Source organism: Falco peregrinus, chromosome 2 (genome assembly GCF_023634155.1).
Source record: "Falco peregrinus isolate bFalPer1 chromosome 2, bFalPer1.pri, whole genome shotgun sequence".
NCBI classification, from domain to species: domain Eukaryota; kingdom Metazoa; phylum Chordata; class Aves; order Falconiformes; family Falconidae; genus Falco; species Falco peregrinus.
Window position 1 is genome coordinate 97294742 of NC_073722.1, and position 25821 is coordinate 97320562.

Consider the following 25821-nt stretch of genomic DNA (forward strand, 5'->3'; position numbering starts at 1 on the left):
TCATAGCAGCCCACATGCTGCTGCGATTTGGATTTGCAACTAGAACAACACTGGTAACACAGCAGTGCTCGGGCTGTTGCTGAGCAGCACTTGCACAGCGTCAAGGCGCTCCCCCTCTTCCTCACCCAGGGGTAGGCTGGGGGTGGGCATGGCCCTGGGGGGGGCACAACCAGGACAGCTGACCTGAGCTGGCCAGAGCACACTGCATAACGTCACGTTGCACTCAGGGACCTGCTGGTCATCATACTGGAGGTGTCAAGTGATTGCCTTTGCCTCACTGGGGATTTTTAATTAATCTTTTTCCCTTCGCTAATTAAACGCTCTTTGTCTCAAACCAAGAGTTTTCTCACTTTTGCTCTCCCTGTCCTGCCGGAGGGAGTGGGAGCGGCTGCACTGCTGAGCTGCAGCCCAGAGTCAGGTCAGCCCAGCACCCGGGCCACAGGCTCAGCCTGTAGCAGGAGCTGCTGTCACCCATGAGGAAGGGTCCACGTTGCTCTGAAATTCTAGTTATTGCAGCAGCCCACACGGAAAACATTTCTTCCACCCAAACCAAGAACTATACAAATTTATTACAGTCCATATGACTAATATAGTCCAAAGAGAAATTTCAGATAAAAAAATACCAATCTGTAAAATACAATGGATAAAATTATCCAAACATCAATATTACAGATTACCAGCAAAACAGTAGGGCTTCTGGGGACACAGAGGGCTGCCCAGAAAACCAGAGCAACACCCAGTTCTCTTACAAAAAGGTATCACTAACAGTCAGCAAGTCCATTTTTGTCATCAGATTTCCAAGGAAACCCAAGCTATCGAGGCATCTTGGAGAAAAGGAATCCATCAAGAACAGTCAGGTCCTTCACAGTGCTACTGGTGGCCACTTCTTGGCTAGATCATCATGCATAGCTTCAGGGATCCACTGGCAATAGGCTGCGAGCAAATCTGCAGTGAGAGAGAGGGGCGGTTAGAGGGCTGCGGGCGTCAGGGCCAGGAGCAGTTTTGCTGGAAAGACAAAGTCTGTGGTGTCACCCTGCCCACAGCAAGAGCAAGAACCAACTTGCCATTGCCAGGACAGTGCTGCAGCTTGGACACTCGCATGCGGATATAAAAGTATCAAGTACGGGAGAATTACTGTGAAAGCCATCACTGCTGCTGCTTCTGTAAAGAACTCTTATAGTCTGGCACCCTTATGTTGTACAAAATCCATCTTATCTGGAAAAAAAAATTCCTGTATCCACCAACAGTACTGTCATAGTTTAATTTTTCAAAAGCCCAACCAAACATTTTAACTGTGGTTAGAACTACAGAAAAAAATCTTAAAATACAAATAGATGTTGCTTTCTGAAGTACAGGGAACACCAGTTCTTCACAAGAAGAAAACCACAGAAAATTACTGTTTCCAGTAAGAAAAGAACAAATATTTCGAGCTTATCAAGTGAAATTATCTATTTTTAAAATCATAATTCAACAGTGCTCAAGGTACTACAAAGTCTGTACTGACATAACTAATAATTAAGCAAAAGCAGAACACTTACATTTAGGATTTTTCTTCCATGCAGCCAGTAAGGCACCACGGTTATCACAATTTTCTGCAACTAGAGCCTGCAGGAGGGATTCTGTCCGGGGCTGAAGTCTAAATCAGTCCAAAATAAAACAGTGCAATAAATCAACGTTCATAGCACAATTTAGCAAAGTGTTACAGCATTCAGCTTACCTTTCTGAATGCATACTCCTAATATTTGTAAAAAAATTTAAATACAAATGCAGAAACACACGACCCCTGGATACAGAGACACATCATTGGCTCAAGAAAGCTCACTAGAGGTAGTTTCTTCCCCCTTCCGTGACTTTTTGTTGTTAAAAGTAACAGCAGGTTGCTCTTGTCACTGCCAGCACGAAGCTGTCAGCTATGCAGCTGCACAGCATGCAGTAAAGCACAGAGGAACCCACAGGTCCCATGCTGAACCCTGAATGGACTGCAACGGGAAAACACTTCCTAACTGCAGGACCCTCAGCTAACACCAGTCACTTCTAACAGGCTTTCAAAATCCTTGTGTCTGTCAACTCCAGGAAAAGTCATAGAAGACTCCAAGAAAGCTTATTTTGGTAAGCAAGAGAGGACATGGGGGGGATAGCAAGGGAGGCAACAACAGACAGTCCTTTTGAGGGTCACGGTTCTATAAATGTAATGAAAACTACAACAAAAACATGGTCTGTTGCAAACACGTTTCTGAGAAGAAATAAAGATGGTATAATTGGCTAAACTGCAAAGAACAGCAAGGAAAGCAGTAGTGCTCATCTGCCAGTTTCTGCCGCACGTGAGCCATTTCTTTGTGTGAGGCAGCCCGCAGGGGTCAGTGCGACCAGCAGGCTGCCTGCGCTCTCCCACACCACCCTCACCACCACCCAGTTCTCCTGAGACACAATTTTTCTTGGTAAGAGAACATAATTTTCCTCTCTCTGCAGCTACAGCCAAGATCACTATCTAGAACACCCCTCCCTGAATTGAATTTTTTTTTCAATTTAAAAGGAAGTTAAAAGCATTCAGTGGAGATGACAAACTTAAGTTTGTTTTTAACAATTTACTTGGACCATGTCTTCAGCATTATGAGGGGACTGGACAGCAGACACCGGCTGTAAGACCTCAACTTCTCAATGACCTGGAAGATTTGTTATAACAAGTACACAATGAGTAAGGTAAATCGATTGTTCTGTGGAGACAATCATCAATGAACTTGGACTACTATAGATCTCCATCCCATATTTTCTCTTACCACCTCTCTCCCACCCGTGTCTCCATACCTATCTTTTCCTGACTGGCTTGCTAGATTACTCTTGCGAATCAGAACAGACAAAAGACAAGAGCTATAGCTTCCTTCCTTTGCAAAAACAGGATTTAAATTCGGGGTATCACATTTTAAAGGTATCTCCCCCTGCCCACCAACCGCAGCAAATCCCTCCAGCCACCAGCAAGTCACAAGGAGTGGGCACGCACACCAAGAAAGAAGCCACATGTCTCACCTCCTCCAAAAACTGGGCTAAACTTACTGGTAACATCAAAGAAGTAACACAGCTGGAAAACACTCACCTTTCCTTCAAGCAGGAACCTGGCAAAGTACTTGTAGCGATCAATACCCTCCGGGTAATCAACTTCCACGGCAGGGAGCTGCCAGCTAACTCGATCTGGAAAGAAAGATCCCATCGTTGCCTCCTAAATGCTCCAAGAGGAGGGTACGCTTCCAAGGGAGATGTGACACCACAGGTGCTAAGAGAAGCGGAGGGGACAGTGCCACCCCCCAGCCAGCCACGCTCCTTCACAGGGGGAGCAGATGGGCAGAAAACACCCACGCCAACAGGAAGATGATATTTAAATGCTACAGATCCCATGGAGACACTCAAACCACTGTTAAGCTCTTTGAAGAGCTCAAGTTAAGCCTGACCTTTCTGGTTTGACAGTCTTGTTAAAAGCAGCATTACAATAACTGTGGAGCAGCTCTCAGACAAAACTACCAAGTAACACTTTTTGAGACACTTACAAAAGACACTCGGTCTGTGACATCGAATTCGGCCTGTTTCGGGGCAGTAAGTCGGAGGAGGGTTTTCTAGAGGCTTCCCAAAGTGGCAGTACGGTGGCAGCAGGGCAGGGATCCACTCTGGTTCGATGGCAGACACACCTGAGGAAGGGCACAGACACACCTGAACGCCGGCCTGCTGCCAAGGGCCACCACTCACTGGCAGTCCCAAGAGCACAGCGCACGGTCAGGATCTCATTTCCACAGAGTTACTTGTATCTCGTCTTTCAAGTCAACTTTTTTTACATTCTCCTGTTCAGAGACCAGCAATAGGTAACTATTGGTGACGGGGCTGGTGCAGAGCAGCGATTGCAGCAGCAGAGCTTTGCTCCAGCCAATTCTGTCAGACAAAGAATAAACCAGGCCAATTTTTCCCCCAATCCACATCTAGGAAGCACAAGTACCCAAATCCCAGGAGGCACGACCACTCTTTAAAGAGAGCACCCAGTCACTGCAGCAAGGGAAACATTCTGCAAAGGTGTTTCTGAGTTCCTCACCACACCTACAGGACACGCAGGGGCTGCAGCAGCCTCACCTTTCATGTACAGTTTTGTAGTCTCGACAATTTCTTGATACACCACAAATTCCGGGAGTTGTTTGAAGAGGACTGAGCTTGGATGGATGAACACTGGGTCATCCAGGAGAGGAGTCTTTAAGAAAGCACAGAAGATTGAAGCAGCGTGAGTTACTGGTAATCCAGTTTCTTGATTGCATCTAATTTCAGCCTCTCTCAGATGTACATTTATATGGTTTCCTTAAGTGATGGAGGCTCTTCATAACCCCACAATTTTCTGCTTCACCTTCTCTGGAAACATCAAGCACTTTGCAAGATAGACTAATGCTCTACTTCTTAGCTCTTTCATAACAATTCCTACATGAGGACTGGGACATTGTAACACTGGAAATTTAGAATTCTATGGAGAGCAGTAAGAAGCAAGCCAGCACATGCAGCCTCAATGTTGCACCCAGCCAGAAGCCCAGGCTTTGCACAGGAGTGTCTTTCTGCCATACAGGGGAAGAGGAATTCAGTCAAATCAAGCTGTTTACCTTGTAGGCATTTTTCCACTTGTCATCCAGGAGCTCTTCTGCCTGAACCCTTCGGGCAACGTGATCCCCCAGCCCTGCCAGCACAATCTGTCTCAAGTAAATTGCTTGAGCTTCTGTCGGGGGCTTCATCTTTGGATCAACATAGAGCCCAACATCAGTGCAGACTGAGTTCACTGCAAGGAAAAAAAATGTGAGATAGGATTCAATAGAGAAAAAGAGTTGCAACAAAACAACCCAGTTGATTCGTCAACCCCTGAAAAAATAAACGCAGAAATACCTCTCAAAACCCACTCACCTGCTGTTGTCAGCTGCCCTCTCAAGCGCCTGATTTCCAGCATGGCTTTGTATCGGAGCCCGTTTTCGTCACAGAATTTACGGGTACACCCAGCATATTCACAGGCCCCCACTGCTCCTGGAAGTAAACAGCCAGGTGGAGAAAAAAATCTTAGCCACTCAGCTCTCAATAAACCAACTGCAAGATGATACTGTCAGAGTCAACATGTGCATATCACAGCTCCCACTTGTCACTAGCCTGGGACACAGGCAGGCTGCCCAGAGAAGAGTCTAGAAAACACACTGCCAGGCTTAGTCCTACAGCATGGGGATGCCTTTGGCTGTAGAAAGCTGAGAGCTCAGGGTGATGGGGAGGAGAACAGAACGGAAGGTAACAGCCCAGGGAAATAGCTGTCTGCAGTACCTAACATCACCATGAGGTCTCCCAGCTTCTGCATCGGCCCCTGCCCAGCCCAGATCCTTTGCATCTGTAAAAGCCTCGCTTTCTTCCCCTTCAGCTTCGCTGTCTCTTCCTCGCTTACTGCTGGCCTACAAGAAACACAAAACAGCATCAGTGAGTACCGGGGTCACATGCAGGGGGGGCCTCAATGTAAAAGGCATCAGCTGTGACAAGGTGATGTGTCCTATAAACAGGCTGTCAGGCTAACTCACTCACATGTCAAAGTCTTCAAAAAGCTCCCGGACAGTCATTGCGGACACAATGGTAATGGTGTATGGCAGGCAGTTGTGCTGCCTGCTTAATGCCAACATCTTTGCATAGCGGGGGGCTACAGGAAAAGTGGCCATTATTCTGCCCAGGGGACTAATAGGGCAACTCAGCTTTGCTGCCAGCTGCTGCTTCAGCCTGCGAGAAGAAGAGAAAAGTCATGTAATAAAGGAACTTCTGCATCAGAACGAGTTTGTGTTTCTGCGTTTGGCAGCCCAATTAACTTGATGTGTTGTCTCAGATTTTCTTATGTGCTGGTCCCAAAGGAAGGATTTCTCTTCCTCATGCAGCACCCACCTGCCATGCATGGCATGCTCCTAGCACAGTGCTTCCCTGCCTGAACACACCCAGCACCAGTAAAATAAACACAGGTGAACCAGAGGTTGTTAAAATGATGCTGGTGTCCGTACAAAAGCACACCCTCAGATGCAAGGGCTGAGATGGAAAAGCAGGCGAGAAGACAGCAGTACCCACTACCTCGACAGCGGAGGACAAGCAGCAGTGCCTAGAGGCAGTTTGTGGGGGACCACAGACGTTACCTTCCTGTCATAGGGGGTTCCTTCAAGGCACCCAGGGCTATCAGCAACTCCTCAGCTGCTGCAAGGGCTTCTGTTGGAGGTGGTGTTGGGAACGGGAAGTTGATTACCTACAGACACCAAGAGAAAATTCTTCTCAGTACAACACTGACAAGGCTCTCACTGAAAAACAGACTCTGAACACAGTAAGTAGTCCTGGAAGGGAGTGAAACCTTCCCCTCTGGTCACATATACCAAAGAAAAACATTTAGGATGTTTGCCAGGAGCGAGAGGAAAGGACATATAATGGCAGGAAACACTTAGAACAAAAACATTAGGAAACAGGAATACCAACATCACCCTTAGCTGCCACTAACTCCAGGCACCGCCTAGGGCAGGCTGCTTTAACATCTAACCTTAAGTATTGTGCTTCCTGAAAGTGCTCAAATATGTCCAAAACACAACCCCTGTTTGGACAGTTATTTTCACTACCAAGAATATAAGAAAGCTCTTATTACCTAAACAAACATGTCTGTTAAGGCCTGGTGGAATTCATAGCAGCTTCTGCGATTTGCAGAACCAAAAGTCAAGTCCCAGGATCCTAATTTCTAATGCAAGACACAACCTCAAGCAACGATGATAAATGACATTTGTGTTTGTTTCGGGCTCCTAGGGGCAACCACTTTAATGAGCGCTGTAGTACAAAGCCAATTTACACCTCACCTTTTCTATATTTAATGCCTTCATTTGCAGAATCAAGTCTTCTACTGGTCGCTTTGTTATTTCTGGAGCAGAAAATTTCTCAAAGTCCATGAAGACTGCCGAAGAGTATAACCTAGTGGGCCAGAACCGCTGCTTAGAGACTTTGAAGAAATCTTAACCCAAAAGATAAGCGTGAAAAATCAAGCAAGGTGTTTTAAAAAAAGGCAGCTGTGGGTACTGATTACATAGCCATGTAATTATAGATATGGTTGGGGCCTACTGCCTTTGTCACAAAAAGCTGACTTGGCTCTGAGTGGAATCCATGCTAACCTGGCCACCTAAATAAGGGTTTTCAGACAGGCCCCTGAGAAGCCAAACTGTCAAACCAACATCACCAGTGACAGTTCATGCTTGGCTTCACCTCTCCCATTTGAATGAAGAGCAGACAAAGCCAGAATCCTTCAAGCAGCACTAGGTCCTTGTGAAAGGGGCAGCAGGACGAGGGAAGCTGTCAAATTCACACTGACACTGGTCAGGGTTTTTGCTCCCTCCTAACCCCCTCGAGGGCAGGCAGCTCACCTGTAACAGTGCCCTGGTTCTGTCCGGCCAGCCCGACCTGCCCGCTGGTTAGCTGAGGCTTGAGATATCCAGGTCACTCTGAATGACGAAACCCCAGTAATTTTGTCGTAGAAACGTTTCTTGACCTTTCCACAGTCAACCACGTATTTGATGCCTGGGATGGTAAGCGATGTTTCAGCCACGTTGGTGGCTACAACACACAGTCTCGTGCCAGGAGGAGGAGCCCTGAATACCTACAAGGAACAGATAGGAATGTGAAATGCACCACAAATGACGATGGAAAGAGACCGGCAGTCAACTTGGATGGGTTGCAAAGGGATGACAATGCACATGGCATTACAGGTGAAACGCAAGAGTGAGATCAAAGACTTAACTCTTTGTCTGGAGCTCTCTATCCAGCTCAGTTAATCCCTCCAAAACATCCATGGGAGCTCCAGGTGGAACAGACACCAGTGTCAAGTCACATTTAGACATACTGATGCCACCACCAAAGCCCAAGAAGGAACGTGAGAATTTGTAGGAACTGCCTGTTGGCAGCAGGACCCTGACATGCCCCAGGGCTGTGGCTAACTTTAACATGTTTGCAGGACTGTCACTTTTCATTTTCCCCAACCTGCTGAACTGGCACATCAGAGATCCCAGCCCAGGCAAGGCCTGCTCTGATCCCATCCCAAGCAAGGCCTGCTCCGATCCCATCCCAGCTTGCCCACCAGGCCACTCAAGTCTGCCCACTGATGGACAGTCCAGGATGGAAACTGTAACTCACAAAGCCTTCAGACACTGACGACACATACTTGTGAGGATCACTGCTCATGGTAATTCCTTACCTTTGCTTGTTTCTCTGGTGCCAGCAAGGAATAGAGCGGGAGCACATAGAGTGGAAGGGATGAATCAGATTTCTCATCTGTGAAGAAACAAACCAATATTGTTAAATACATGGTAAGTCAACTTCCAGGCTTAGCTCCAACAATGTCTGCACAAACACCACATCATTGTAAGCCAGTATTTGGTATAAAGCTGAAGCTGGAAAATCTTAATAGCTTTTCCATAACACAGATCTCCTGTGTTATCACACCAGTTTAGCAAAGGACAACTAGCTTACATCCCACATTTCACAGGTGACAGGAGACACAGAATTTTTATTTTGTAAGTGCCAAACCTTCTTCTGAGTCTCCATCTCCTAAATCAAGGTCAATATCAGATCCTGCAATATCATCATCATCAGTTTCAGCATCCCTGTCTTCGTCTCCTTCATCCACTGGTACAACAGCGTAATTGTCCAGATCAATTTTGGGTAATGTCTGAGAAAGACAAGAAAGATGACCACAGAGCATTAAGGCAGGGACGCAAACAGCACTTTTTATTGCTTTGAAAGCAAAGCTGAACGCTTACTCCAAACATTTGTTGACATGAAGGTGGTGACAGAGGGATTAAGAGACTTCATTTGATTTTAAGGCCGAGGTTCAGCATTTGGTAACTGTGAGAGTTGGGGGGGAGTAACCCAAATATTTTAAACAACACTTTGTGCTGAGGCAAGCTTCTTCACTTGGAGGACAGTGACAAAGAGTAAAATTTCTTTACTTCAGCCCTTTCAGTGATGAGGATCCAGTGTCAATAGACAGTATATCTATAACATCAAGATCTGCTGACAAAGTGCATGTAGGACGGGGGTGGAAGCCAAACACTACCCTTCATCACAGGTGCATCAGTCCCAATTTTGGATAACAAACAGCAAGATGAGGAGCAGCCCTGGAGCCAGCAAGGCTGAAACTCCTTCCATTAAAGTTTTAATAGTCAATACTCGAGTGAAATGAATCTCCGGCCCCTAATATCCAGGGACACATTTTAGCACTCTGCTGCTCATAACGCAGCAGTCATCGGTGTAGGCAGTTATTACTGAATTTTCTGAGGGGATGCACCCAGGCTACAAGGCTTCATGCAAGTCTAAAACAGCCTGGTGAGAAAAACAGCTACACAGGAGTACTGTTTTGCAGGGAGACACCTGCTCCTTCCTGCCTCCTGGAGGAATTTTGGCCATCACACATTACCGTAACTTTCTTCCACTTCCTCGATTTCTTAAATTTTCTGATTTCTTCCACTGATTCTTCCTTGTCGTCATCTCCTCCTGTGCAAAGAGCCAGTGGAATCACCGTTAGCTGAGCATGCTTTCCTCTTGGAAAAGCTAGTGGGGAGAGTTTGGTCCCACTCCTATCTTTCTGGTGATTCAAAAAGCATCACAGTGTGAAAGCAGCAAATAGTCACATTAAAGGCAGAAGGGGACAGGGACAACACACAAGTTTAACATTGTAAGTGCATTTAGAAGCCATACAGGTGATTGGCAACAGCGTGCACAGCAACTATATGCCTCAAGGTTTAGGAGACAATTAGCTGAGCTGTATTAGACCTTGACTTTCTGAAGTCGTCTTGGGAAACTCTACTATCCTGAAAATGAAGAGTCACCACCAAGCAGCAACATTTCCACTTCGATCCACAACCAAGAAAGTAAGTGAAGCAATGCAATGGGTTCTGGCGAACTGGAAAGGATCACATCCATAAGCCTTTTCCCCAAACTTAAAACAGTACAAACCTGAGAATCAGTCATCAAAATCATCCACAATGAGCACTTTCTGCAACCCGTGGGTTTTGGGGTTTTAAATAAAAGCTCTCATTTTTAGGTGCAAAGCAAGCTCACTTCTCAGGGGGATAAATTCCAAGTTTAACAGTCCTTTATTCTATAGCATTACCTGCAGTGCTGTTTTTTTGGAATGGAAAGGCTTTCCTTAGCCTTCTACAGAGAGAGTGAACTTCTGCCTGGCCTGTTAAAAACACCAAAATCCCACCTGCAACAGAAGAAACGACACTCAACCTCAGCACAGGTATTTCACCTTGGAAAGCTTCAGATCTCATTCTTAATAAAAGACAGGTAGGATATACTGTGAAGTAACAATGAGGAAGAGGGTGTTTGACTGCATCTGTCTCCTGCTACTCCCTCAAGAAGCATGCTAATGTAACTATGATTTAATAGAAGGGTAATTTTAATAAGAAAAGACTTGTAAGTAAAAGTACACAATACATCACTGCAGTTGCATGTTCCCCAAAAAATCAACCCAAAAAACTTTAGATATGTTAAATATAAAGCACTTCAGAGGGTTCTCAGCAGTGACCTTACCTGAGGGCAACATCCGATGGATTTTACACACCTTTCTGAAGCACTCCCCACTGTAGTCATCTAGGGGGGTTTTCTTGTTAAAATGAATCGTTACGGGGAATTGCCTTGCATCTACCTAGAGAGGAAATACACAAAAAAGGGTGTCTTTGCTGTTTTAACTCCATCACAACCATTAGTTTTCATGGGAAAACTAGAAAAATTCAACCCTGTAGTTCTGTTCAGCTCTTGGGTTTAGTAACCTACAAAACACCAGATCCACAGAAGTTATCAGTGTTGTCTACGCTCACTGCCAGAAAACCAAGCTAGAAACCAAACCTTTTCTCTCTTTCCAATCATGAACTCATGTGGTTTTCTAGTTCTCCTGAACTGTAATTTAAGAGTTTTTCGAGATTCTGCCAAGGCAGTTTTCTGATAAAAGTGGAAAGAAAAACACCAAGTCTCAAAAGAAAAAATAGTCCAAACAAAATAACTATTTCTAAACTGACATCTGAAAGATTTCAGCACCAACTGGAAAGATTAGAGGGCTCCTAATTTTTAATTGGTTTTATAAAGGAAGGCCTCACTGTATTTCAGCCATTACATCTGACACAGATCCCAGTGAGAACAATACCTGAATAACAGGAGGTGTAACAGAAAACAGCCTGCTGTTATCAGTGAAATCTTCCACACGAAGCGTGGCCGACATGACGATCAGCTTCAGTGGCAGCCCTTTCTGCAGGGACACAAACGCGTTACTCTGGGCTGGAAAGCACAGGGCAGGCGACGTACCCAGCACACAAACCCAGAGCTATTAGCAGGGTTGGATACAAGTTTCTGCATCAAACCCCTCAAAATCTCAGACAACAAAAGCACCATGTCAAGTGACAGAGGATATGTGCAGCTTCAAATGCAACATGTCTTAAAATACACAAACCCCCATGCTGGCAATCCTCATGCTGATAGCGACCTGCCTCTAAACCTCTGCATTCTCTCTCCATCCTTAAGTGAAACGAACACAGAGGCCAAGCTCTGCCCTGCAGCCCACCAGCCCCAGCATCAGTCAGGACCAAACCCTTCACAATGTCTGCTCTGAAACATCTCCTCCCAAGCAGCGCTGCTGGTGGCTTATTCCAGTGCCACAGTAAGCACCTTGCTTTCTAACAGGCTGCTAATTTCAATTATTTACATGTGTCTTGTGGCACTGTAAGTCTAAAATTAATTGGATATTGTCTCAAAAGTTATCTATCTGTTGGTACTGATACGTACTATCTTCCCCATTTTGTAGGCTCTATGCTTCCTTTGATCATATGGAAAGACAAACACATCATCTAAGTGTTATTTCATGATCAACTTCCACGTCACACAGAGTCTGTTCTCCCACAGAGCTTTTTCACATCTAACATCTCCCTCCCCAGCACATTTGTGTCAAAACAAGAATACTGCTTCTCTTACCTTTTTACGAAGAGGCACAATGCGAGACAAGAGGCCTATCAAGATATCTGTGTACATACTCCTTTCGTGGGCTTCATCAATAATAACGACTTTGTACTTCGAAAGCAGAAAGTCCTGAGAAGATCAATCCCACCACGTGAAGCCTCACCCAAGGACATCTTTAAGTCACGACAACCTACAGCTACACAAACACCAACCCCCCATCCTCATACATGGCTGTAGACTCTCCCACGTGTCTGAGCAGTTTAATGCGTTTACCCTACATGAAGCAGCCTAGCTCCTGAGAGTCTTTTCCTTACTCTCATTTTACACAACAAGATAAGCTAACATTTACGGACCTGGGCAGGAGGAATATAAAGGGTTGAGATAAAATACATCTGCGGTGCTGAAAGCAATTTTGCTTTCAAAAGTTGCTGACAAATCCCCAGAAAGCAACTGGCCTCTCTTCCCAGCTATACAAAATACTTTCCTTTTTTGTAACACTGACGACTTGCCACTTACCTTCTGAATTTCTTTCAGCAGTACACCATCTGTCATAAACTTGATTTGTGTTTCATCTGTAACATTGCCTTCATACCGGATTTGATAGGAAACCACTCTGTGAGGAAATACCAGGGCAGCCACAAGAACAAGCAGGGGAAGAAACAGAAAATTCACGTTCAGACCAGGAGGCAGCCTTCACCCTAACGAAATTAAGACTTGATGCCAGGACAAGACCAGAAGGATATCATCAGCTCCCTGGAGCCTAGCACACACAAAATGCTGGAAGCTGGGATATACAGCAATATCACTTTGAATTATTTCACTGTTATGGGACATGTTCTCATACGGAGACAAACTAGGACCACTTTCCCACACATCATCTCCACAAAGTTCTCTCTAAAAAGTAACTTACAACCATTAGCAGCAACAAGTCTGCATATTTTTTTTATAGACCAGCCCATAGAGGAGTTTATAAGTAACTTTCCCACAGTTCTTCATCAAAGACTGAACAAGCAATGCGCAAGCCTTGATTTCAGTCTATGACATAGTGTAACCTCCCTAGCAAGGTCTCAGCTTTGTTTCCCCTCACCTGTTTGACAAGTTCATTTCCTTAGCAACTCGCTGGGACATGGACACTGCAGCCACACGCCGAGGCTCAGTGATACCAATAGTACCGTTCGAGCTAAAGGGGTGAAGGAAAGAAAAGGAGGGGTTGTTTGGCTGCTTGTTTTAAACAGAGAAACACTTCGAAAGATGACAACAGGATTTCTGCACAATGGTTCTAAATTAAGTAGCAACACTCACACAGTATCACCTACAGTTCGAAGAAAAAGACAGAAAGGAAGCTCTGGGATTACCCTTCTATTATATGTGCATTCATCTGCAGATGCGTGTCATCCCAGGAATTTTTCCCCCAAATGTCCCTGTAATTGCAGCTCACTGAACTCCAGTTTCCCTGGGCATCCCTCTGGCAACAGGGTCCATTTCAGGGGAAACTCAGGTTGGGGCAGCAGAGAAGCTGGATGCACCGTGATACAGCTCACAAGAAGCATCTTATGAGGTGTCCAAGCTTATAATGTCACCAATAATGCCAGACAAGCCACAGCTATGTCCAAAGATGTTCTTAAGAAATATGCACGCTTTCTTGGAAAGGTAAAACCAAATTTCTGTAAGCAGAGGATAAACTACATGAGATGGGCAGACAATAAAGCCCCTCTGAAAAAACAGGCCAGTGGCTTTAAAAGAATTTTTTACGTTAAGAGGTTTCAAAAGATTGCTTATGTGGAGAGAGTTTTGTAAGTCAATCTTGTTCCCTTCAGATTTTTTTAAAAGCCCATTCAACATGGCCACTACCACTGCACAGAAAGACCAGGTTCAGTTCAGCCACATCAGAAGAAAAGACACAAAATCAGAAGTGACTGAGCTCAGCCTGAATTTTTCCGATTACGTTTGCTGCATATAAAAGACGACTCATACCTGGCATAGCCAGCTTCATAGAGAAACTGAGGTACTTGCGTGGTTTTACCGCTTCCCGTCTCTCCACAGATGATCACAATGGGATTCTCATTAATGGCTTCCATGATGACTTGCTCTTCGGCAAGGATTGGAAGCTTTAGTCTTGCTTCCTAAATAATACAAAACATATTTTAGTTACACTGTTTTGTTTTCCACTCCCTTTTTGCGCTCCCCAGGGTTGAAAACTGTTATCTTCCTCTGATTATAAAACCCACACAAAACAATTCTGCAGGCTTTGTGGCTTGAAAAGCTCTAAGCCAGCTAGTATCACACCAGCACGTCCAAGAACTACTCACCCAAACAGCTTCCAGAAAGCAGCTGGCAAGCCCTGCACTGTAATTTGTGAAACTTCACAGAGTCCCTTGAGTTTATTAAAATAGCAGTTAAAGGAACTCATTCCACAACCCTAGCTCGTCTGTTCAGGCACATGCATAGTTTTTCGCATTTCTACAGAATGCCATACCTGCAGCGAATGGAATAAAACTGCCCAGCAGAAGATACAGTGTAATGGAGAGCTATGTGACTTCACAAGATTGTCCAGTGAAGAATAATAAAAGACTGCTAATAGACTCTATATTTAAAACTAAAGACAAATCCTTATATCCTAAGACAAAACTAGCTTTCCTTCTGCTAGAATAGACAGGCTTCAAGCTCAGACTCGCAAACAACAAGTGATAGGACAAAAGGAAATGGCCTCAGGTTGGGCCAGGGGAGGTTTAGGTTGGATATTGGGGAAAATTTTTTCACCAAAAGGGTTGTCAGGCACTGGAACAGGCTGCTGAGGGAAGTGGCTGAGTCACCATCCCTAGAGGTATTTAAAAGACTTGTAGACGTGGCACTTAGGGACATGGTTTAGTGGTGGACTTGGCAATCCTGGGTTAATAGTTGGGCTTGATGATCTTAAAGGTCTTTTCCAACCTGAACAATTCTATGTCCATATACAATGTGCCAGAAGGTGGCCCCTAAGCGCACATTGCACACGCAGCATTAGCAAGAGACGCAAGACAAAGCTATGGTGTCTGCAGTGACCTCACCTGAGGGAAGACACCATAATGTCCATCGCCCTTGGTAAGCACTTTACTGTTCAGAGCCTCACCTGAATCTCCGGAGACCTGTCCACTGGAACAAAAACTGCAGGCTTGCAAGGTGCTTTGTTGGAGGCTGTCTGGCAAACCAGCACACCAGGACCAGCTGGCGGCTGGTTAGCCGCTGCCTTCTTCACGCCCTCCACTGGCTTCTCTGCAGTATTTAAATCACTGGCCAAGGACTTTTCAATTTCTTGCTTTTGTTTTTCTTTCTCCTCCTCAGAGCTACTGGGCTCTTCCTCAGGCTCCGATTCTGAATCTGTGCTTCGTCTTCTCTTGTTTGCACCACTGATGCTCTTGATTTTTTCAGGTACAGCAGTCCCTGACTCCTGTATCACCCTAGAACAAAACATCCATGTGTCAACTACATTTTGGTCAATATTCTCCAGGAGCCCAAGCCAGACATTTGTTCCACAAAAAAACAGAAAATTCACATCATCAAAACTCACTGAGCCTGAACCCAAGTTTTACTCAAGTAAGAAAAAAACTTCTACACCCTGGATGTAGTGCAGCATGAGAAAACACTGCTGAGAGGTTAACCCAGTTCTCCAAGGATCTCCATTCTTGGAGGTTTTCACAATTCTGCTAGGTAAAGCCTCAACTGACCTGGCTGCTGGATTCGTACCAAAGCATGCTCTATACTGGCATTCATTGATTTCTTCAGAAGACATCTTTATAGTTTAGTTTATTTCAACTTCTGCGAAAATGCAGCTCTTGATAAACCCAGTAACCAAGGGCCACCTCAGTCAATGTTTTCCAATACAACAAAAAAGTAAACATTAATTCACCAATTATGTAGTTTAGCATAATTTGTAAGATTATGCAGAGGTAATGGTCACCCACCTCATCCCTTATGAAAGGGAAGGACAAGTTATTTTAACTAGCATGCTCTCAAGAGGATGAAGTTAACAAGAAAATAGCTACCGTGTTATCAGATAAAGCCAGAAATTTATTTAATTCCACCCATTCTGAAGAACCTATAAGCATTAAGAAGAAAAAACAAATCAAGCAAAAAAAGCTAATAAGGTTGCCAAGTTTTCAACCACAGCGAAAAACCAGAATGGTTCTTCTCAAATAATGCTTTACCTTTTAGTCTGATACAGCCGCTCCCCAATACCCAGTTTTGAAGTAGTGAACAGAAGTTTCATTTCTGACTCAGAAGCTTGCACCTCATTCAGCTTGCTCAGCAACTCAGCTCGCTATTCGGGAAAAACAACAAAAATCAGTGCTTATTTTCACGAGGAAATAATTTCATTTCAGAATTTGCACTTGAGATTTAATGGGTGTGTTCTGGCAAATCTTGCTGTGAAGTTGTGAAGACGTCCCTGCTGCTATGTGGTCAGTCCTCTCCAGTGAAGATTTCAGCCCTGCACTAGAGTGAAAATAGAAATGCGGACTTGACCCTTCGTCGCTACAATGAAAAGCTCAGCTGCACCCTTCAAACAACAGCAAAAAAAATGGATTTGAACTAAAATGTTGGAGCAAGGGCTGGAGCAATGGAAGCCTCCCATCAACTGCCTCACATGGGACATAGTACTGGCCGGAGGTCAGACAGCCACAGGCTTAAAACTACCTCCAAAAATAGAGTTCGTTTGTCAAATCCATTATTCAGACACTAAAATGAACAGAAATTTTGTCTGGAAAGCTTTTACAAAGACAGAAAAGTTCTATTTGCATACATAAAATATACAAGAGCTGGAAATAAATATTTCAGCAGCGTTGGCAGTAGCAGAACTAGAGGTGCATCGAACTTTGTATTTTCCAGCAGGACAAAGTTTCTCATACAATCTTTCACAGAATGCTTTTAAAATATGATGTCATTTACTCTGCTAGTGATAAACTCCACAATACTCATCTATTTGTTCAGGGTCAAAGAAAGAACGGGAATGAGGACACAACGATGTGTTCCTGCAACACCGGACCCACTGAGAGCACGGGGAATGCTTTTCCCCACCAGTTACACTCAAGATTCCGTGAGTGGTAGCATGTTTGCCAAAAGAGCCAGCAAAAGGATGGCTAATGCTGTTGTAACATAAACTCTTAAACTTCAGCACCTGCACGTCCTCAAAGGGCCCCTGACAGCTGACGTCCCAAACACTGCTCGCTGGCACTGCAGAGCAGTCACCCCCCCTCTGGTTTTTCACACCAGCAACGCAATTGTGTCACATCAGGGACTGCCAGCGTCACAGCATGAGGGAAACCTCAAGAGCTGCTTATTAACATCAACCTTTTCCACATGCTGATATTAAATTATCGTTTTAACAGAAGTCACAAACCCAGAGTTAACAGCAAGCAGCAATGTACCTGTTTTTTCTTTTCCTTCTGCTCTAAAACTTTCTGCAGGATTTTCTTCTGTTTCTTGCTCAGGGGTTTCTTCTGTCGTTGCACAACACACGGTACTTTTTTCTTCTTTGTTTTTTTTGCTGGCAGGACCAGGGCGTTGCTCCCATCAATTCCCTTCAGCCTTGCTTCATCTGAAAGCATGTTTGATTAGTCAGTCACCTGTGTCAGGTGGATTATTTTCAGGACTTCGTAGCCCTATTGCAAACCATACCAGATATAGCTGTTCTAAACAAACACAACCCTCAGCCCCAGCCAAAAAAAAAAATTAAAAAAATTCCCAGATCATCAGCAAGGGCAAGAGGCCACAAAACCAGGGACTTGATCACCCGGTGCTTACTGCAGCCGTGAGGGTAATTTTCCTTGACCTGTGTAACAATACTATGAAATTTTTGCCTATTTATTTCATCCCCCGGGGGCTGGGAGCAGCCCAGGGCACAGTGTATCCTGGGGTGACCCTGCAGCATCCTGCCCCTCCCAGGCAGAAGTCCTTTTCAATTAATACTAGACATCTGTATTACTTAAGTTTAAGTAATATAAATAGAATAAACGTGGTTTTTTTTAAAAAGTAACATTTAGGAATGCAAATATTGAACACAAAAATCTTTTAAATAATTGCTTTAATAACAAACTGCTTAGATGCAGAAGTTGCTTTAATAGTTATTGATGCAACGCCTATATGATACTTTAAAATATCTTTTAATGCTTCCAATAAAAGTATAATCAAAATGCAGAGAAGATACGACGATAGCTCTAATCTCAGCGATTCCACAGCCACTGTCGCGACGGTACCAGCGCCGGTTTGCACGTAACGCCTAGAAAGAGAAGAGCCGGGCCGGGCCCCGCCGCACCTCCCAGCTCCAGCGGCAGCTCCAGCGGCAGCTCCAGCGGCTCGGCGGCGGGTGGGGGCTGAGGGGCGCCCTGCGGCAGCCGCGCCTTCCAGTTGTGCCGGCGGCGCGCCCGGCCCATGGCAGCGGGAGCGGCACGGCGCGGCCCGGCCCGGTGTGGCTCGGCGCGAGCACACGTGCGGCTCCTGCCGATCGCCACTTCCGGTAGGCGCGGGGTCTCGCGAGAAGGGGGCGGCTTGCGCCGGCGCGGGGCGGCCGTTCGGCCCAGAGGCCCGCCCCAGCCGAGCGGGGCCGAGCCCGCCGCACCTGCCCGAGCGCTGCCGAGCGGAGCCGAGCCCGCCCCCCGCGTCCCGGTGCCCGCCCCAGCGCCGGGTCGCGCCTCCGTTGCTACCCGGGTGTTTCACAACGGAGCCGGGACCCCGGTACCAGCCCGGGCGCCGCCCGCTACCCCCCGGGAGAGCTCCGCCGGGGCCTGTCTCACACGCAATCCATTTCTCAGTGCAAAGTTTCAGTAAACATTTATTTTAAGCTTTGTCACAATACCATAGTTGATTTGTGAAATTGGTCTACAAATACTTAACTACATAGTACATTGATTTGGTGGTCTGATAAGTAATAAATAAAGGCATGTATAGCTCTGTAAAAAATAAGTCTGATATATTTGTAACTACTTAACAATATTATCAGTAGAATCTTGATACTTGCCTATGGATCATATGTCAAAAGCATACAGACATCTCTTCAGACCAAATATTTTTTTTTTACATAACCACAATTGTACAAACTTAAACACTATAATCCTGAAATCCAATGTACAAAACAGGCTGTGGAATCACTAACATCAGTGCCGATAACGAGTGCTACCATAGCAAAGATAATTTCTGATCAAAAGGAAAAGATCATTTTTTTTAAATGTGCTGTCATCACAGTTTGATGGAATTATCCAAAAGTTTCAAATACATGCAGATACAATAAAACCTTTTATTTTTCCAACCCAGACAAAGAGAACTTATGGTCATTTACATCATTAGCTGCCAAATACGGATCAGTACGTGAGGCAAATCACTCTTAAAAACTTCTACGCCATCAAAGAGCAAAGATCGATACTGGTCTATTTTCCACACTAACGATGCAACGAGTCTCAAAAAGCAAATCACAATTTGAAGGACGCACTATTAAGTACAGCACTGAATTACACCAGGTTTGATACACTGTACTCTGACACCCAATACCACTTTTAAAAGCATTACATTCCGAATACGACAAATCAGTTATCTATAGCGGAGGTGTGTGCTTGCAAAGAAACCGCTACGGATGTTAGCTTTGCGAAACTGAATGTATCGAAAATACTCAGTAGTTTCAAATATTAGGTCTTAAAGTATGAAGTTTAAAACACTTCAGACCCTACCAGAATTTCGCTCCCTGGACAGCCCGAAGCCCATCTCCAAGTCACGCCAGCTGGTGACGCAGGGCAATGCTGCTTGGTGTGGCTGCTGCCAGCAGGCAGGTGGGGAGGCAGAGGCTGCGGCGGGTGTGCAGCCTCCACTGCAGGGTCACCCACAGCCGCGGCAGAGCCCAGGGAAGCTGGCTGTCCCACCGGTGGGAGATGTGGCCACCCACCTTTGGCCAAGCTGTCTGGTGGTCAGAGCTGAAGGCGGAGGGAGCTGAGACATGGGGGTTTATTCCCATTTCTGCCACCGACTCGGGCAAGCCTGCCAAATTCTATGTCTCAGTTTATCCGTGGGTGACAAAGCGACACCTGCGCCCCTCTGGGGGTTTGCCCGAGATGCTCCCGTCAATGGCAATACAAAAGCAGTGCAACCACTGTCACTGGAACGAGTTCTAAAAAACAGAGCAAAAACCTCGATGGATAAACTAGATGACTTGGTATGGAAAATATTTGTAAAAGGTATTTACAAAAGTTGAAAGAGATTAAATACAGTAACACATTCATGTCCCCAAAGCGCTTTCACTACAGTGCATGTTTAAAAATACAGAGCATTTTTAAAGTATATATGTACATATATTGAAGATTAGATTGTGCTTTAAAAAAAATCATTACTTCTGAATTTGACTAACGTGAAAACTGAGTGCTGGGAAAAATACTGATTAAAAATACCCAATTTTATATATAGCGCTTTTCACATAACATTTTTCTATACATGGGATGCAAGTAAATACAAAAATACATTCTTTCCAAGCAGCAGGGTGATGAAAATTAAGAGTATTAATACAGGAGGGCTGATTTTACAAAACCAAGATAAATGATTAGAGCGGGACAGGGAGAAACTATAATCCAAATTAACTTTTATACAGGATTTTAAAAGAAATCTTTATCATAGACAACTCTTAATATATAAACGATTCAGTATTTTTAACTTCAACAATAAATGCGGATTACACAAAATATAATCTATGCAGAACTGACTCATGCACACAGTCCTACTGAAGTCAATGGAGCCGCTCACACAAGCGACAGTTGCAGACTTTGGTCCTCAGGCCCCAAATTTAGTGAAACACGTAAAGACCTGACAAGCTTTGCTTATCAAGTCCTAATTTCCAGGTTGGTGTTTTAGCTCAGTCCCCTGCACCTAACAGCAGGGAAAACTGAGTTTACTGGGAAGACTCTGTAATACTATGGAAAATGAGCTGTAAAAAGGAGTATACTGCAATTTACATTTTCAGCTTTACAAAGCAGATTATTTGTTGCCATAGTACTTATCTGTTTACGGGAAAGATTTAAAGTTATGAAAAGCAGTTACTTTGCAACTCTAGCTGTGTATTTCTTGAAAAATGGAGAGCAGGGGAATTTACAGGTGCCATAAAAAAATTAAAACAGATAACAACAGTGCCAACTGCATATGAACTTCAACCGTGTTGAACTTAAGTGATCACAGTTTGGAGTAAAGGCCATTAATATGGATCTTCAAATAATCCTTCATGTAAATGTCACATACAGACCGAAAGAGGTTAGACAAGTAACACACATTTTAAGAAGAGTATTAAACTTCAGCATAAAGAGAGAAATAAATTCACCCCACAGTTACATTCAGTTAAGCGTCACATCCAACATAAGCTCTGCCCAACAAAACAAGAAGGTGAAGATCAAGTGCCAGGCTGTGCACAGCTGCCCCAGGCCAGTCCCGCCGGAGACGGCGCTCACAGGCAAAGCAACAGCAGGCAGACCACCTATCTCTATCGTTCCCCTCGCTTTTTGGCATGGCCCTATCACAGACCAGTTTCTCTTGCTTTTTTATCTTTACTTGTTTATTTAGACTCTATGAAGTACTTCAGCTGCGGCCCGTTTTACCTCTCATGGTACCGATGCTGTGCTCATCACTACGGTTTAGATGCTCTCCCTCCCTCCCTCCCCCCATTTATATCCTTGAATGCTACCGGTGACCAAGTTAAACCACTTACCGGACTTTCTTCCCTGAGGTTACCTTTGTTTCAATGCATTTCAGCAAACCTTACAAAGCCAGTGATAGTCTACCAAGCTAGTTAATACTAAGGTTACAAATACGTAGAATCCTTCAAAATAAAATTGCTTCTAAGCTCCTACATCACTTTGAAATATAACTGTTTAATACACCCTTCTCATAAGGTGACTCACTCTCCCTAAAATGCAAGATAGTGAGGACACAGACTTCAAGCAAAACGCTCCTATAAAACTATTACAATTTTAGAAAAAAATCCAGATCTTCCTGAAGATAATTTATTGCCGCTTATTGGTCCTGAGAAAGATTTAAGCAACAATACATTTGCACGTGTTTTAACTGCTGCCTTTTTGAGAAAGTACATGGGTCCTGAGATTAAAAATCATGTTTTACTCTATGCACTTATGCCTGGAAAATGCTTCACTGTGAAGATCAAATATGAATTACAATTTGCCACACTACATCTCTTCCCTTTGTGTCAATTATTTATTAAAAAAGAGATTTCTTTTCAGACACCAAACTAAAGTTCTTGAGATGAAATGCAATGAAATAACACCACACATTCACTTCTCAATTCCTCATATTGGACTGGCATTTAAGGACTTAAAATTTATGAAATTTTCCTTCTCCTTTATTCCCCACCTCCTATTAAAAGCTATGGTGTGAATTTTTTTGGCCTGGATACCAGAAATTTCCTCATCTGATACTCTATGAAAGGCAACTTCAAGGCAATGAAATAAGCCAACAATAAACCAAAAACATTCTCAACTTTGAAAAAAAAATGTGGACCCACAGCAGTTACTTCTCGATGGAAGTGTTTGGTAGCTTGAGATTATTTTTTTTTCTTTTTAACTTTTTAATTGTCAAATTTGCATATGTTTAGCTCAATTTTAATATTTGAAAGACTACTCAACTTGCTTTTATAAAAACTTTACAAAAGATGTTTTTAAATGCTTGTAAAAGTAAGCGTTTATCTACTGAGAAAATTCTAGTACTGGATAAAACTCTCTGAATATACAGCTGAATTTTTTAAATGTTGGCATGTTTTTTTTTCCTACAAGTATAATGGCTGAGTGTATAATCTAGATAAATTAATCTTACACATGATGAAAAGTTATAACTTTGCACACTTTTTACCATGTGATGTTTTGTTGCTTTGTAACTCTGAATGAGACAGTGCTTAGGAATTTTATAGAGCTGGTGTACAGTGGTCTATAGGAGCTGGTTCATTGGTCACTGCCTCTGTCCATGTTTTCAATCACCCTAGAAAGACGTATGTTCAGAAGTCTGATCTGACTGTCGAGGTGGTCCATCTTCTCCTCAAGGCTGCTGTTGCTGTTTCTTCTCCAGTAAAATCCAACTGGCCCTGTCATGAAATAGACTGCTACAACAAAGCAGAGAGGCAGGACTGCATGTTCTGGGTCACCTTCATACTTCTGGAGGATGTACACACACGAGAGAGTGAAAAGGGCAACCCTCGCAATCCAGAAAAAGCGACCAAACAGCATGTGCAGGAGATAAAAGAAGAATCCAAGGAAGAGAGATAAAAACCAATAGGCAAGTAAAATGGCGCCAATCAGCAGGAGAGCACGGGTCGGGTTGTTGGCAATTGCCGCTGGGCTGAAATAATGAGTCAGGTTGGAGGCTGAAAAACAAAGGAAAATTTACAGGATGTTAATGAGTGCATGCCGAAGCAGTATGGGTAAAAATGCAAGCACAGCTTCAAAGGGTCATGCAGTGGGGCCATGGCAGTGTCTTCTGAAGTCAGGGGTAAAGCTAGTTCATCCATTTCTGGATGGACCAGTTTCAAATCATTGGCTCTGCTCCAATGATGCACCTGAATTAACTGCCTTAAAGCAGAGGAGCTAAAGTTTCTTTAAAGCCAAACTACTGTAGGGCCTAAGGTCAAAATTCATACTGAGATTAAAGATCTTGCTTTGTCAAAGTTATTTTATAAAGGCTCTCCAGTTGCATCTGTCTTTCTTCTAGTCCTCCTTTATTTCCCTGCATCATTCCTGGCCATGTGCATCCATTTAATGATGATACCAAGAAACCAACCGTGACTTGTAATGGGTTTTATAGACATCCTGTAGATACACACACAGAAAGGGAATGGGTGGTTTTAGTCCTCTCGTTTGAAGCTACTGACACCAAAACCAAAGCCACATGAAGTGGACAGAGACACCACTGATGGATGCTTAATGCAGCATGATAAAATGCAATTATTTTAGCACTCGGCCCATGCTTGTAAACAGTAATACAGGCTGATACAGTTCAGGAGTTAACAGGCATCACACTTACCATCAATTCCAAGAACATCTAACAAATCAGTCCATATTCTCCAGAATGTGTCCATTAATATATCCACCCCATTCACAAACCTCTCTGTCAACCTTGAGAAAAACTGAGAAATAAAATTGAAAATTAAAAATAAATAAATAAATTCCTGAATTCCTTACACATACTGTGAGACTTATTAGTCATGAGCAGAGTTATAATTCATTAAACAAGAACTGCAGGCTATTTTGAAGTCCCCAAGGGGGGAAAAAACCTGTAATTCTGCAAATGTTTCTTAACTTTGCAAATCATAAATTTACTTATTCCAATTGCCCTTATTCTAGGTATTTTGGCATGTAAATGTATTTGTTGACAGGCTTTAAAAGTGCACTTTATTACCTTTACCATTGTTCTGAAGCGTAAAAAAGACACTATTACTAGTAATGGACATCGGTAAAGCAAACCAGGGAATTAGTTTTATCGAGCAACTAAGAGATGCATCAGACCCAAGTGTCTCAAATGTATTTAAAGGTCACTTTGGCGGTATTTATTATTTGTTCCAGCGGCTGAAGAAAGGAGCACCGGGGGACCGCGAGGCCCGCCCGCCTGCACGCCCGATTTCCTGCAAGTTCCTCCGAGGCCCGACAGGCACAGGATGCTCTGCTGATGCAGACGGACCCTCCCCCAGTTCGCGGGCTCCCCACGGCCAGCCGCCTGCCCCGGCCGCCTCCCCCACCTTCAATAACCTCTATTTCCAGATTTCTTTTATCGATATCTTTTGCAGTTCGCTCCACGTCAAGCCTCGCCTCCCCTTTCCCTTTCCAAAGCAAGGCTCCGGCCGCCCCGCCGCCTCGCCCGCAAGCGGGCTCGCCGGGCAGCCGAGACCGCGGCGGGACCAGCGCCGAGCAGGGAGCCGGGCGGGGGGGCGGCCAGCGGCGGGGCTCTGCCCGGACCCCCGGCAGCAGCGGCGCGGGGAGAGGGCGCGCAGGGAAAGGAAGGGATGGGCTGGGAGGGGGCGGGGGAAGCGGCCAGCGCCTCACCTTCTGCAGGGCCCGCACGTTGTCCTCGCCGAAGAGGCCGCTGACGCCCTGATAGAGGCCGCTGGCGGCGCGGCGGAGGCTGTTTTGCTTCTCGGCGCCGCGGCTCCGCGCTGCCCAAGCGCCGGGCCCCGCCGTGCCGCCCAGCAGCAGGGCGAGCACCAGCAGCGCCGGCAGCCTCCCGCCCGCCATGGCCGCCCGCGCCAGGCAGCGACGCTGCTCTAGCGCCGCCTGGAGGCCGCTCCGCCACCTCCGCCAGCGGGGTGGGGCCTTGCGTGTGCCATGCCCCTCATCTATTCAATGGGTTTATCGAGATCACAAAATAATAACTGGCGTTGAAATGGGGCGGGCGACGGTCCTCCTGTGCAACCCCTCCAGGCCAAACGAGCCTCTTCACGTCTACTGCTGTGTCCAGTGAGCACCTCACCCCGGGATTTAGCTTCTCCAGTCTATAACCACTCCGAATATTAAACCTCTTCCAGTATTTAAGTTGTCACAGTATTTAGCTTGTTCCGAGCTAATTTTTATATTTAACAATCCTCCTGGAAAAAATTTTTTCCCCTACTGTTTCGTTAATCATGATTTCCCATGTATCTGTCTAGGACCACTGGCTCTCCTCCTGTTGGCATGTACCTTTGGGAATGTTCAGGCTCTGTTTTCCCTTCCCACTCCGCTCAGGTAGATGCAGGCATGGGTAAGGTCCCACCTTTTCCCTCCTTGAGTACTCCCAAGGGATGCCGTGGCTCAGGAATCATTATGATGAACACGAGCTGACAGCGTG

The 25821-nt window shown here is 44.8% G+C and overlaps 2 protein-coding genes across 2 annotated transcripts; both read right to left on the minus strand.

The window, feature by feature from the left end:
- Window positions 1-549: 549 nt before the first annotated feature.
- On the minus strand, window positions 550-18530 carry DHX37 (DEAH-box helicase 37). The gene is made up of 27 exons (XM_055795382.1): window positions 18293-18530; window positions 17406-17575; window positions 16188-16300; window positions 15113-15440; window positions 13978-14126; window positions 13091-13183; window positions 12520-12616; window positions 12019-12132; window positions 11198-11299; window positions 10588-10702; window positions 10163-10258; window positions 9467-9543; window positions 8578-8719; window positions 8246-8322; window positions 7419-7651; window positions 6861-6972; window positions 6162-6268; window positions 5572-5760; window positions 5320-5444; window positions 4918-5034; window positions 4623-4795; window positions 4111-4225; window positions 3540-3677; window positions 3092-3186; window positions 2590-2663; window positions 1539-1636; window positions 550-945 (listed from the first exon to the last, which is right to left on the minus strand). The coding sequence occupies exons 1-27, from the start codon at window positions 18408-18410 to the stop codon at window positions 863-865; spliced, it is 3450 nt and encodes a 1149-aa protein (XP_055651357.1). The 5' UTR covers window positions 18411-18530; the 3' UTR covers window positions 550-862.
- A 261-nt stretch (window positions 18531-18791) lies between these two features.
- Window positions 18792-25250, minus strand: BRI3BP (BRI3 binding protein). Its single transcript, XM_055795383.1, has 3 exons — window positions 25044-25250; window positions 24028-24130; window positions 18792-23371 (listed from the first exon to the last, which is right to left on the minus strand). The coding sequence occupies exons 1-3, from the start codon at window positions 25230-25232 to the stop codon at window positions 22953-22955; spliced, it is 711 nt and encodes a 236-aa protein (XP_055651358.1). The 5' UTR covers window positions 25233-25250; the 3' UTR covers window positions 18792-22952.
- Window positions 25251-25821: the final 571 nt, after the last annotated feature.